The sequence below is a fragment of the Lutjanus erythropterus genome, chromosome 1 (genome assembly GCF_056507025.1).
Source record: "Lutjanus erythropterus isolate fLutEry1 chromosome 1, fLutEry1.hap2, whole genome shotgun sequence".
In the NCBI taxonomy this organism is placed as follows: Eukaryota; Metazoa; Chordata; class Actinopteri; order Lutjaniformes; family Lutjanidae; genus Lutjanus; species Lutjanus erythropterus.
The window spans coordinates 32,267,441-32,281,221 of NC_139317.1; the positions used below are offsets into that span (position 1 = coordinate 32,267,441).

The 13,781-nt window shown below is 39.1% G+C and overlaps 1 protein-coding gene across 2 annotated transcripts in view; it reads left to right on the forward strand.

Moving 5' to 3' along the window:
- Window positions 1–13,781, forward strand: part of trpm7 (transient receptor potential cation channel, subfamily M, member 7) — a 51,464-nt gene that overhangs the window by 36,176 nt on the left and 1,507 nt on the right. The window contains exons 26-39 of one of the 2 annotated variants that reach the window (XM_084720061.1): window positions 755–2,034; window positions 2,595–2,683; window positions 3,903–3,999; window positions 4,182–4,258; window positions 4,387–4,424; window positions 4,661–4,689; window positions 5,176–5,229; window positions 6,146–6,190; window positions 6,349–6,414; window positions 8,387–8,670; window positions 11,591–11,673; window positions 12,319–12,524; window positions 12,773–12,824; window positions 13,282–13,388. In XM_084720061.1, the coding sequence (XP_084576187.1) occupies window positions 755–2,034; window positions 2,595–2,683; window positions 3,903–3,999; window positions 4,182–4,258; window positions 4,387–4,424; window positions 4,661–4,689; window positions 5,176–5,229; window positions 6,146–6,190; window positions 6,349–6,414; window positions 8,387–8,670; window positions 11,591–11,673; window positions 12,319–12,524; window positions 12,773–12,824; window positions 13,282–13,388 (2,507 nt within the window). The remainder of the gene's footprint in view (window positions 1–754; window positions 2,035–2,594; window positions 2,684–3,902; window positions 4,000–4,181; window positions 4,259–4,386; window positions 4,425–4,660; window positions 4,690–5,175; window positions 5,230–6,145; window positions 6,191–6,348; window positions 6,415–8,386; window positions 8,671–11,590; window positions 11,674–12,318; window positions 12,525–12,772; window positions 12,825–13,281; window positions 13,389–13,781) is intronic. The other variant, XM_084720069.1, reaches the window with a different exon arrangement.

The window sequence follows — 13,781 nt, forward strand, 5'->3', positions numbered from 1 at the left end:
TAAATGTGAGGATTTGCTGCTTTTTTGTCATTTATAAAAGTAAATGAAGAGACCTTGAATTTGGACTGTTGGCTGGAGAAAAGCAGTTTGAAGACGTCACTTTGGGTTCTGGGAAATTGTGATAAGCTTTCTTCCAAATTCTTTTTTAATATTTGATAGGCTAATCAATTAATTTTTATTTATTATTTTATATATGCATATACACCCAGGGAGTAATTCAAGGAGTGTATTTTTGTGTGTATTCTTGAGGTGTAACAAATGTTTTGAGTGCATTTCCTTCCTCACAATCATTCGTGAACCCAATTTTATTAAGAATTTAAAATGCAGCATTTTTTACATTTATGTTTGGCAAATGGCAGTCTTCTTCCCTCCGATCATGGCACATTGCTGCATTTCTTGGCACATGTGCTTCCTTGTGCACAAGACAAACAAAACAGGGAACCAATCATCTTTTAAAAGCATGGTGTAAAGCTTTCAAAAAGCAAACATTCAGAAAGATGCAGAGTTAAAAATTAAAATAAATTAATCATAAAAACTGCTATATACAGTAATAATAAAATCAAAACATTTCTTTAAATGACAAAAAATTAATGCACAAAGATTTGAATCGAGTCAGTAAATATATGACTAATTTATCTCAAACTAAAAACAACAGTGAAGTAGTTTACATTTTAATTTTTTCATTGAACATTAACAGTCGAAGGTAACACAAGATGACCTTAGACTAACTGAAGCTCTGGTCTGTCATTTCCAGGGTTGAGACCATGTGTATGCAGCTGAGGGAGGTTGGGAACAAGGTCAACTTTATAAAACGCTCTTTGCACACACTGGACTCCCAGATTGGCCACCTACAGGACCTCTCAGCTCTGACTGTGGACACTCTGAAGACCCTCACTGCTCAAAGGGCGTCCGAGGCCAGCAAGGTCCATAATCAGATCACCCGGGAGCTCAGCCTCTCTAAGAACGTTGTCCCAAGCATTGCCCCTGTGGCAACAGACACTGGCCCCCACTCCAAATCATCCGTGATAGGAAAGCGCAGTATGGGCGCCTACTTTGGCTCTTCTTTCCCCCAGGCAGGAGCCAACATCGCAGATTCACTGTTTGGGATTGGTGCAGGGGGAGGGGCTGGGGCGGAAAGTAGCCGGAGAGTCGGGCCCAGCCCTGGAGCAGGACTGGGGCTGGACCCCAGCCTTAATCCGGCGTTGAGTCCAGAGAGGAGGGGGTTGTTTGGGCTCGGGCACCTTGCTGCAGAGGCTGGCTCCTCAGGCAGTGCCGGCTCCAGTGCCTTTGTCCAAAGTGCTGTGGCCATTTCCCCTCCGGAGCTGCGTCTCCGAGGCCACTCTCTCACCCAGAGTAAGTTGACCCGTCCACAAGAGCCGGGCCTTTCCGACTCCCCATCCAGCCTGCCCAATGTGCCCTCCCCCGGGGCTCAGTTCCACATCAGCAGCACCCCTTCCCAGCACAGTGGTTCCAGTCACCCAGAACTGGCCCTCGCTGGGCTTTACCAGCAGCCGCTCCAGCCAACAGATAGCACCACTGTCGAGTTTGGGGCATTTGTGGGTAAGTATGAGCCTGAAAGTGGGTCTGGGGTTGATGAGGAGAGTGAAAACTGTGTGTGTGTGTATCCCACTGTTGTCATTGTCTCTAAGACTTCGGGCTCTGCTCAGCCTGCCTGCTTGCCTGCTTGCACTGCGAGGAGCACAGAGGAGTTAGGAAAGGGGGAGAGGGAATGGGAGTTGAGTTGGGGGTACGTGAACGAGGCGTTCTGCGACGACGAGGGCAGATCAGGCTCTCTGAGTACAAGGAGTACAGACACTGATGTCCCACTGGCTGCTGAAGCTGAGTCATCACTGGGTGATGCCCATGGAAACAACAGCATACCAGGTTGTACTCATGCCCCTGCTATAGCAACAAGGAGACCCTACAGACGAAAGAGAAGGGAATGGAATACGTCGAGACCACCTGCGCCTCCAGCATCCTGCAGTCACAGTGAGGGTCAAAGTGGGTCAGAAGTCAAGAAGAACATGGCAAAAGGTTTGGCTTGAGGTTTGAGTTTCAGTCTGCATTGAGGGCTGCGCCTGCCGGGTGCTTGGGCCTGTCCAGCTCCAAATCAGGATCCCAGTATAACCTTTAACTGGTGCCTTTCTTTTTTCTATTCTGTCTGGACTTCTTGTCTGACTCATTTACTCTCTGTTCCTGGAGCATGAATGATTGGTTGACTGGTTGAGGTTTTCATTGCTAACTGTGATTACAGATTTGTTTGGCAGGTGGAGGTGAGGAGTTTCTCATGAGAATCAGATGTTTGAACTGTGATTATTTTACCATTGCTGTGAAGGCCATGTTACCAGATTGGGCAGTGTGTTGTCTTGTTCCAAAAACTAAACAGTGATCACCTTAGGTTCCACAATGGGAGTCAACAAATCTCTGTCAAATAATTCTTTATGATTGTTTGGGTGGGACATTTTTATTGGACGCAAATGTGAAATAATAGGAAAAAAGAAAGACTAACAGGAAAAGTAGGAAAAAATGTGACTAACACAGCTGTTTAAATTGCTGTGATGTGGACTGACAATAATTTTCTCTTTTTGTTTCAGGACATAAAGACACTATGGACCTCGAGCACTCCACACCCAAAGAGACCTCCAGCAGACAGCAAAGTCCTTCCACACAGACCAGATCACAGGTGTGTGTGTGTGTCTGTGTCTCTGTGTCTCTGTGTGTGTGTGTGTGTGTGTGTGTGTCGTAAACCTCCCGCCGCAGTGGACAGACTACTAAAACAGCTGACAGATATCAGAAAGACATAATCTGGGGCTTCAAATAAGGTAGTTGTCAATGAGGCTGTGCCACCTCCTGCCACTCAGTGGGGATGTTCTTCCACTTTGAAGGAGCTAGACTGAAAGGACACTCATCAAATGTATGTTGATTGGCAAAGATACAGATTAGCATAATTGGTCACATGACTGGCTATAGGATTTGGACTCCTGATAGCTAAAAGTGACAGTTTCCTTATATGCAATTAAACTGGCACAGACCTCATAATTTGTATTCAACGTCAGTGAAATTAAGAGTAGTTTGTAGACTGTTTTAAGGTCCCACAAGTAAGTTTTCTCATGTTCAGGTAAAAACCTGTGATTCCTTGGTCAGGTGACATCACCTGGCTTTTCAGTGTTCGCCATCATTTGCCAGTTACAGTCAAAATGTGTCACATCTAAATGAACTACAGGGCTTCTCACAGGAACTTTATGAGCAGAGGTCATAATACAAACTTTGAGCAAACCTGCTAAAATGTCTGTCCAACTGCTGATAATCCAACTTCAGCCTGGTGTCTAACCTGCAGTGACAGTTTATTTCTCATACTTCAGCGACTGACCGTAACTTTATTGGCCATTGGTCTCCAGTCTGCTTTTCCCAACTTGTAAAGTTGCAGAAAGTTTTTTTTTCACCCGATATTGTGACTGCTGTGATTGATTGCTGTGAACCAACAATGTGATTGATCAGTCCATCACCTGAATCAGACAGATCCTGATGCATCTCATCTCATAGTTAGTGTGGTTAAAAGATTGCCTCACTCATCACTGCCTTTATTATGTCATGTGGCGCCTCAGCTTGTTTTCTCTGATGTGTAAGAAGCCTGACATTATATTTCATTAAGATGTAATAATTTATTCTTACCTAAATGCATGTATTCATTATTTAAGATGAGTTGAGGTGAGGGACCTCTGAAACCTGAAGTTGTGTGTTTTATGGTAGTTTGTTTCCTTTACAATCTTCTCCCTTGCAGCCATACTGATAGGATTAAACTTGATGAAATATAGTGTTCAGTTTATTAGTGTTTCAAAATAATTTTCAGCTTCTCACACTTTTTCTTGTCTTTCTTTGTTTCCGTCTGTTTGTGGCAACAGGCTCAGCCTGAAGGTCACGGTCACATCAGAGCAGTCAACTCCTATGCTGGCTTCACAGAGTTTGACAGAAACCCAGCTTTTCTCCATCCTGACTCCAGTAAGCCCACAAAAATAACACAAATAATGCTGATATCTGCTGAGAAATATATTCTTAAATATCTGTGTTAATTTCAGCAATGACTGCAGCCTAAAACCAGCAGCTACCTCTGTTGACAGTCTTACATTTTCACTGATTACATGATTGATAATGGTCAGTGATGGTTTGTTGTGTTTCTGCAGCTCTGACAAAGAAGGACAGGAGCAGAGTGTCAGCTGAGGACATCCTCATTCATGAGGACCCCAGAACTGCAGTACTGGTAAGAAGTGTGTTTTGTGTGTACTTTAATGAGTAGAAAATTAAAAGAAAATAAAAAAAACACAATTCTGTGGCTTTATTTTTTGCCAGTTTCTGTCTTTCTTTAACAACTTTGCTTTTCTCTTCCAGGAAAGAGTTCAGGTCAAATCAGCCCAAGCCAGCAGCCTGTAAGTGTCCTCCCACTTAATGCACACACACACACACACACACACACACACACACACAAACAAACAAACAAACAAACCTTTAAAATCTCTCAAAGCCAGCACACAGTGATGCACTCTGATTCACACCATCATACATAAATGCATTTTAGAAAGCTCTTGTGTAGATTCAAACTATTCTTATATGCATGTAATCAGTTTTGTTAAACTAATGCCTCTCTGTTGTCTCTCTCTGTCAGACGAGCCCCTGGGGAAGATACACTATCTGGTGAGATGTGTGGTTTCACTGTAGTTCCTCCATCTGCCTGGTTTAGTTGTCTCAGACTTGTTCTGTCTGGATCAGCTGGTGCAGCAGCATTTGCACAGACACTGTTATCAAAGTGACATTTGACCTTTCTTTGCATCCAATGGCTTTTTGTGTGTTAAACAATCCATAACAATCAATACATAATCACAAATATAGGGAGAGGTTTTTTGTTTGGATTTGATAACATCACTATATTGCAGAAGACAGTGGCACTTCCAGAATATTATAGACTTTTAGAAGGACAAAGAAAAGTTGACTGAAGTTGATGAAATATCTGGGGTAGTCAGGGATTATCAAAACTGTATAAAACATTGTATTGGATGATAGACTTTCAATTCAAATGGATAGCCCATTACATCAGGTGTGCGAACTATGTCATGTATGTTTTACTAACTTTAACTTTTGAGTGAAAACTTAATTGTACTTTTATTCTTCTTTGGTTTACAGCCGCAGTCTCTCTGTACACGCCACGGCACACCCACCTTGGAGCAAGAAAGGACTGTGAGTAACCCACACTGACTGAACAAATAGCACAACCAACCAGCCATATATCAGTGTCTCAACTCTCAATTGCAGTTCAAAAGATTACTTGTTAATCAATTATTTGATCAAGAGAAAATTAATTGGTAATTTTCTTGATAACTGCTAAAGACTTTCAGTCATTTCAAGCAAAAATGCCAAACATTTGCTAGTTTCAGTTTCTCCCATGTAAGGATTTTGCTGTTTTATATCAATATTAATTGATTATCTTTGACTTATGGATTGTTGGTCGGCCAAAACAAGACATTCGAATATGCCATTTCCGGCTCTGAAGTGTGATGAGCAGTTTTTCACTATGTGTTGACTTTTAGTGGAACAGGAGATTAGGTCATAATGACAACATAGACACACAGACACTAGTTGTAGCCCCACTCCTGTCTTTTGCACTGTTTCTCGACAGAAAGATGAATAAACCAGATGATAGTAAGAGATGGCCTTGTTAAAATGATATCTGCAGAGATAACAATAGTCTATTTACTTGAGTGTCTAATAGGAATTAATATCTAAGAAATTTAAAATACATCCAAAATCATATAAAGATCAAATTCACACTGTGGTTCTTACGTTGACTTATGGAGTGACTGACAAATACTCTATCCAGCTTCCAAATACAAAACTGTACGTAGAATTTTGTGCTGTTTTCACAGAAATTACTTTAAGGTAATAAAACTTGGGCATCAAATTGGAGGCATTTGTGCTTCTGTTGTTGTTGTAGTACAGAGACATCTAGTGGTGAATGTTGGAACAGCTTAGAATATTTTTGTTGAATTACGAATTATGAGTGATAGTCCAGGGATTATCACTGCCATGTTCATTAAATTAATAATATCAAGTAAGTTTACAGAAAGATGAACAGTTCTTCTATTTTTCTCTGTAGCTATTGGCTCACCTTTCAAGCCCATGGAAAACTACCAGTACTCAGGTGAGATATGGTTTCAGTTTCCAGAATCAATAATTGGGAGGGTTTTTTTTTTTTTCCTATATTGCTTTTAATTTACTGTTTATTTTCCTTTCATTCTTCTTCTGTTGTTGTCTTAATCTGTTTGTGTATTTAATGTGTTTGTACTTTTCCTTCTGTAGCTGTGGAGCGCAACAACTTGATGAGGCTGTCCCAGAGTATCCCCTTCACCCCAGTTCCCCCCAGAGGTGAGTCTGGATCACGGTGCATTCCCAGACATGTCCACTCAGGTGGAAACAGTTCTGAGAAACAACAAGGCGGTTAGAGAATGAGGAAGTTTAGAGCCAGATAAGAGTTGTGGTTTCTACATTGTTTTTGCCCTCCCACACCTGCAGCTGTTTACTTCACAGTCACACCCAAGCTATTGATGAGTTAAATGTAGGTGCTGTCTTGTGTGGGTGTGTCTGTGTGTGTGTAACAATTTGATCTAAAGACTCCTGTAATGTGAAAAGGTTACCAGTCCCGCCACAGTCTACAGCTTTTTGCAGCTTTCAGCTCATTGTTTTGCTTAATCAATCTTGACAACTCATGAAAAAGACATTCATCTATCAAACTGTAACAGATTTTCATATATATACATTTAATTTTATGCCTTTTCAGGCTGATTAATAATCTTTGCCACAGATGTACATAACACCTAATGAAACATTTAAATACTACATGTTAGGACCATCTAAAAACCACAGTTAGATCTGAAATAAAAAATAAAATAAAATGTTCTATTCTTTGCAGTTCTTGACTATTTGAATCAATGAACAACTTAAAGAAATGAACCTTAGATTAAGTACATTTAAGTATTTATTGACATTTTTGACCAAGTAACTAATCAGTTAATAGAAAAATACTTGTGTAAGTGTTACTTGCAGTCATATTCATTATGGTTAGATTTAGCTACCTGCTTATTAATGTCATAAACTAAAATTGATGAATAAGATGTAGGAACATAAAACTAGACTTTTTTCAATTTCAACATACTGGATAAAGAGTAAAAAAAAAAAAGCTTTTGCTCTCACTAGCTAGCTTCAACTGATCAGATTGTAGTCATTGCACTTTGGGTTTAACCTCTGTTGTCTGGATCTGTAACATTTTATGAGCAAAATATTGAAATATTATGGCATAAAATATTTATATGGTGAAACAGATGCAAATAAATCAGATTAAGTTATTAATAAATTAGTAAATAACATGTTGGGGATTGGACCCCTGAAAATGGTCTTTTTAGCTCTTTACTTACAGAATAGAAATAGTACAAGTAGCACAAACTGTACAACATAGTAGTGCCTAACTTTTCTAGTTTCTGAAATAAAGCACAAAGGAACAACTGCATGTAGATCTGTACAGTAATACAGGTAAGCTAACTAGGCTAGCCAGTTAGTTTAGCACTTAGCAAGGCTTATATCTAAACTGGCTAATTAACATTAACATTAAGCTTAACATCCACAAGATGTGTAACATCATGAAATACACAGAGAATTGAGTTATATGAATGCTCATAAAATTTGCATGCCAAGTTTCATAGCTCTCACTGACACACCCAGAGAAAACAAAGTCTCTGTGCCAGTTTTACATAGGACAGGTAGTAAATATCTCCTTCACTCTCTCTGCCCTCTTTCTTGTCTGATTCTCTGATGTGCTTAAATAATGTATTATAATATGTTATTTAATAATAATCATAAAAAGAAAAGTGATTAAAGGAAGTCATCTCAATTATGCCAAATAGATTCATTATAAAAAGTTAATCAAATCACTACTAATACACTTGAAAATATTGCCACACCAGTGAATATAGACCTATATATAGGGCTGCTGTACGTTTGAAGGCCATTAGTGTTAATGTTGATGTGTGCTAATTTGTCAGCCAGAAGCATTTTATAGCAGATAGTGTAACAATATTCTGTTGCTGTGTGTTTGTTTTGAGGTCTCTGAAATCTGTAAAGTACTCGAATTTTAATTGTGTTTTTGTTCTGAGACACAAACAGATGAGAGGAGATAGAGGTCAGCAAACAGCGGGTTTGATACCAAACTAGCAACTTCAAACCAACGCTTTGTTTCTCAATGTGTGTGTGTGTGCGTGCGTGCGTGCGTGCGTGCGTGCGTGTGTGCGTGCGTGCGTGCGTGTGTCTGTGACCCTAACCTACCTGTTGCTCTGTGTTCCCTCAGGGGAGCCAGTGACTGTGTACCGTCTGGAGGAGAGCTCCCCCAACACCATCAACAACAGCATGTCTTCCTGGGCCCAGCGGGGCCTCTGTGCCAAAATAGAGTTTCTCAGCAAAGAGGAGATGGGCGGAGGCCTCAGGCGGGCCCTCAAAGTGCTCTGCACTTGGTCAGAGTACGACATCCTGAAACCAGGACATCTGTATATAGTCAAATCCTTCCTTCCTGAGGTGGTCCAAACCTGGCAGAGCATCTACAAGGAGGACACTGTGCTGCACCTTTGTCTCAGGGTAGGAAGCACAGACTCAACCACTGTTTACTCAGGGGTCAACGTTGATGTTTTTTTCTGCTTGCCCAGTCATAGGTCAGAAATCTACTGTCCCAAAGTAAATTTTTATTTGTCCCTGTAAAAATAGTCTTATTTATTAGTGATTATCAAACAACAGCAAAGAGTAAAGACAATTTTCATGTTTAATCTAGTGCTGCAACTAATTGTTATTTTAAATATCGATTAATGTGCCCATTTATTTCAGTTAATCATTTGGTCTCTAAAATGTCAGAAAATAGTGGAAAATGACCATCCTCATATGTCAAAGTCGAAGGTGATGTTTTAAATGTTTAAATTAAACCAAAGCAATTCAGTTTAATATGCTAATCAGAGAAGAGCTGAAAATCTCCCCATTTGAAGGGCTGAAATCAACATTTCTGCCATTCCTGCATGAAGAATTGCTAACATCATTAGTAGATTATCAAATTATTTTGCTAGTTTAATTCCATTTTACCACTTGCCTGCTTAGGAAAGTGAGTTTGTAGATTTGCTTTCGCTGGGCAAGCAGCCAATCCTATTTTTGAACCCCGATACCTCATTCAATGTCATATCTGTATTCCTTCACAGAATCTGTTTGAGATGTAAAACTTAAGCTTCCTCTGGCTGTGCTCAGTAGATTTAGTTAGATATAGTTTTCAGGATGTGTCGCTCTGGTTTCTTTTAGGTTCAATCATAGATGTTATAATAAGTAGTGGATATAGTGTGATGTCACTCAGATTTCTGAAGAGCTGTTTTTCAAGCTCACAGTGTGGTGGCTCTTGACTGTCGCTGTAATGGCAGTGCCTGTCTTTGCTAACTCCCAGCCAATCCAAAAATGGGCAAAGAGGTGGAGTGTGGGTGGAGCTGAGCTGCTGAATGTGGCTAGCTAGTGGGCACACCCTTAATTAAATATAACTTTAAGTCCTTATAAAATTTAAACAGGTGAGTTGTAGAATTCATGAATTGTAAAATTAGCTACAGAGACCAGAACTGTTTTTTTTTTCTGCTAGAATGTTTTACATTTTAATATGAAAGTCTGTGGGAATTTACTTGCTTTTGGAGCAGTTTATGACACTTCCACTTTGGCTTCATTTTTCAGCCCCTGAGGTTGCCACTTTGGTTTAATGTCTCAAAAACCTGGATGTCCCAAAACTTCTTAAAACTCAAAACCAAGTTTATCATTATTGATCCTGAACACACCACAAAGACAGCCCCCTCACCCAGGTTTTTATAGCTGGCTTTAAGTTGGGATTGTTATCTTAGACAGTAATCTGAATCTGGAGCAACATGCAGAGAATGTAGTTCAGCCATGTTTTATCAACTGAGAGATATCTCCCAAATAAGATCAGTTCTGTCCTTCAGTAGCACAGAGAAAATCATTCATGCTCTCATAGCCTCTTGCTTTGATTATTGTAATGCCTTTTTACCTGATTAAACAGTCAAACTATGGAACAACTTCAGATTGTTCAAAATTAAGCAGCCAGATATATCACACGAATTCTGGATTCACTACACTGGTTTCCATCTCATCTAGAATACATTTTAAGGTACTGTTAATGACATACAAGGCTGTATAAAGGATCTGGTACCAGAGTATAGTAATGACCTGTTCACACCATATTGTCCAAACAGGCCACTCTGGTCTGCTAGTTTGGGTCCTATCACTATTCCAGAGACCAGATCAGACAGTAAGGGTGATAGAGCCTCCTCTGTGCTGGAAAATCCCACGTAGCTGTTCACAGAAAGCATTGATGTAGGTCACAGCGCTGATGCCCTCCCCTCTCTCAACCAAGGGGTTTTATAAGTAGCAACATCATCATGCAGAATCTACGTCAGGAAAATATTTTTAGAAGGGCTTGAGAAAACAGCATTTTGACACTAAAATATACCTATTTTGACCAAAACTTGTATTTGAATACATAAGGAACACAACTTGGAAGCTACAGAATGATATAAAAAAAAAACTCAAAAAAACAAAAAAAATAATCAGCCCACTTTTTAACTACTGGACGTAGGATGTCTCCTACTTTACTGTAAAGCCTGTTCTTTGTAAATGTGTGTACTAAGAGTCACATGTATTATTGTACTGGCTTGTTATTTTATTGGCATCCAGACCAGTTGTGATGCCACAAAAACCTGCTCACACATGTCTTGACATTCAACACAGATGAACTTTTCGTTCCTGAGCAGATATATGTAAAAATAAATTAGTGTCAAACCTCTGACCTTCAGTGTGCAGAATGTTGCATGAGCAAACAACCAAGTGAAAGAATAATAAGCAAAAATACTTTTGACTGGAGGGGGAATTATTAAAATAAAAGATCTCATAGTGTACGGTAAAGGGGATGGTCTTCCATTGAGCATCAGATCAGCTCACTCTGTTGATGTTTTTAAATCTCAGCTTAAAACTTACTTTTATAGAAAGGCTTTTCCAAACTGCAGAGTATCCTTCTACCCTTCTGCTGTATGCTACAGTACATATGTACTATGGCTCTATGTATCATGTGTGTATGTTTGCTTGTTTACTTCCATATTTTATTATTTACCTTTTTCAACTGTCCTTAATCTTGTTGTGATTTAATTCTTCTGACCTGGGAAAGCACTTTATGCTTGCTGCTTGAAAAGTATTCTGTAAATAAAATTATTATTACTATTCAGACATATTACCACATATAACAGCAATTGCCATAAAACATACACTAGGAAATGACAGAAACATTTGAACCACAAAAATGCTAAAGCGTTGCTTTTTGTGGCCTTTATTCTTGTATAATTTCTTGTCTTTCTTGTTAACAAACACACTTACACTCATGTATGTCCATTGCATTACAGCATTAAGTATCAGTCATTAATCTGAGACCTTTAGTTTCTATTATAAATTTTGTTTACTTGTGTCATTCCAGGAAATTCAACAACAACGAGCTGCTCAGAAGCTGACATTTGCCTTCAACCAAATCAGGCCGAAGACTATTCCATATTCACCGAGGTAAACGCACATACAGGAGTGCTGGCAGAATGCACACACAAAACCAATTCACACACATACATCATTTTCATATCTTGATGTTTTGGTTTTTTTTGTCATTTCCACATGTGATCATAGATCGTGCATCATGCATACTTGTGCAAATAAATTATGCTTACTTCATTGTGGTTTGGCAAGACCAGGTCAGAATGTTCTCATTCTTGTTTACACATCAGCATGAACCCTTTCCTCACCCAACTTGATGAAAGCACCTCCCACTCACCTGGTTGCCATAATTGACAGCTGGCTGCTGCCTTATATTGATAAGACAGATGAGAAGCTTGATACCATTCCCATGTCTAACATTCTCCTGTCCTTTAAAGGAACAAGTCAAACTGTTCCTTTAAAGAATTAAGACGGTTGTAAATATGACATAATCTGATCAAGGTATTTGGTCTTTATGTTTCAAATTAATAATTTATATTCATTTTCCCATGTGAAGTAACTTTAAATTCGTTTTTTTAAATCATAATTTATTTAACTTTGTTAAATCCTCATAAAAAGAAATACTTTTAGAATAAAGTTTGATGGAATTTCTATTTTCAAAAATGCCCTTTCCTTTGGGTGCAAGTACCCTGACACCTGGGTCGTGTCCTGTGTGTTCAGGTTTCTGGAGGTGTTTCTGCTCTACTGTCACTCTGCTGGACAGTGGTTTGCTATAGAAGAGTGCATCACCGGTGAGTTCAGGAAGTTCAACAACAACAACGGAGATGAGATCGTCCCCACTAACCTTCTGGAGGAAACAATGCTGGCCTTCAGCCACTGGACCTACGAGTACACCCGCGGAGAGCTGCTGGTGCTCGACCTGCAGGGTAAAAACTCTCAGCACGCTTACATGACACAATGAATCCCTTCAAATGCAGTCGAGTTCATTTATAAGAGAAGGTTTCCGATGCCTTTTATTAATGGCACTTTGTTACATGTATTAAACATGATTAAATGAGTTTAACTTAACGGCCTTTCTCCAGTGACTTCCCTGTGCTTAGCAGAGTCATATAGATATTTTCTGGTTGATGTCATGATAATGAAGCTTGTGTATGTTTGGTGTGTTTGTCTGTAGGTGTTGGTGAGATTCTGACAGATCCATCAGTTATTAAGAGTGGTGAGAAAGGGTAAGTTCTCTCACAAGAAGTTCAAAGAATGAATTCAAAGGGGCTCAGTATTGTAAACGTGAAACAATTAATTGATTCATTGATTAATCAGCAACTGTTCTGATAATCGATTAATCATGGAAGTCATTTTTTCATGTGAAGATGCTTAACATTCCCTAGTTCCAGGTTCTCACTTGTCTTTTTCCCCCCCGTTTTTCTTCATTAAGTGATCATAAACTGAATTTCTTTTTGTTTTTGACTGTTGCGCTATCAAAAAAGACAAAGACTAAAGACATTTTCACTATTTTCTGACATTTTATCTTGTAGACAAGCGATTAATTGAGAAAATAATTGTCAGATGATGTAAAAATGAAATTAACCCTTAGTAAGAGCCTCATGGCAGTGACTGACATTTCAAGTTTACCAGCTACTTTTTCTAGTAATTTTGCACTAACTGATCAATATGTGGCTCTTGCAGATCTTATGATATGATATTTGGACCTGCCAACCTAGGGGATGATGCCATTAGGAACTTCCGAGCAAAACACCACTGCAACTCCTGCTGTCGGAAACTCAAACTTCCCGGTGAGCAATATCACACAGCAGCTGGTCAGTAACATTATTCTTAAATTAAATTACATCACAAATGTGCTCAAAAATAGCATTTTGACTCTACAACATTTCCTATTTTGACCAAAAGTTTTCACTCAAAAAAGCAAAAAAAAATAAATAAATAATGGACACTATTTAACTACTGGACATGGGATGTCTCCTATTTGACTGAAAAGCCTGTTCTTAATAAATGTGTTTACTAAGCATTTTAAATTTCCACATGATATGTATTATTTTATTGGCTTCCAGAGCAGTTGTGATGCCACAAAAACCTGCTTGCACGTGTCTTGACATTTAGCAAAGATAAATTCTTCATTCTTGAGCAGATAAATGTGAAAACAAACTAGTGTCAAACCTCTGACCATC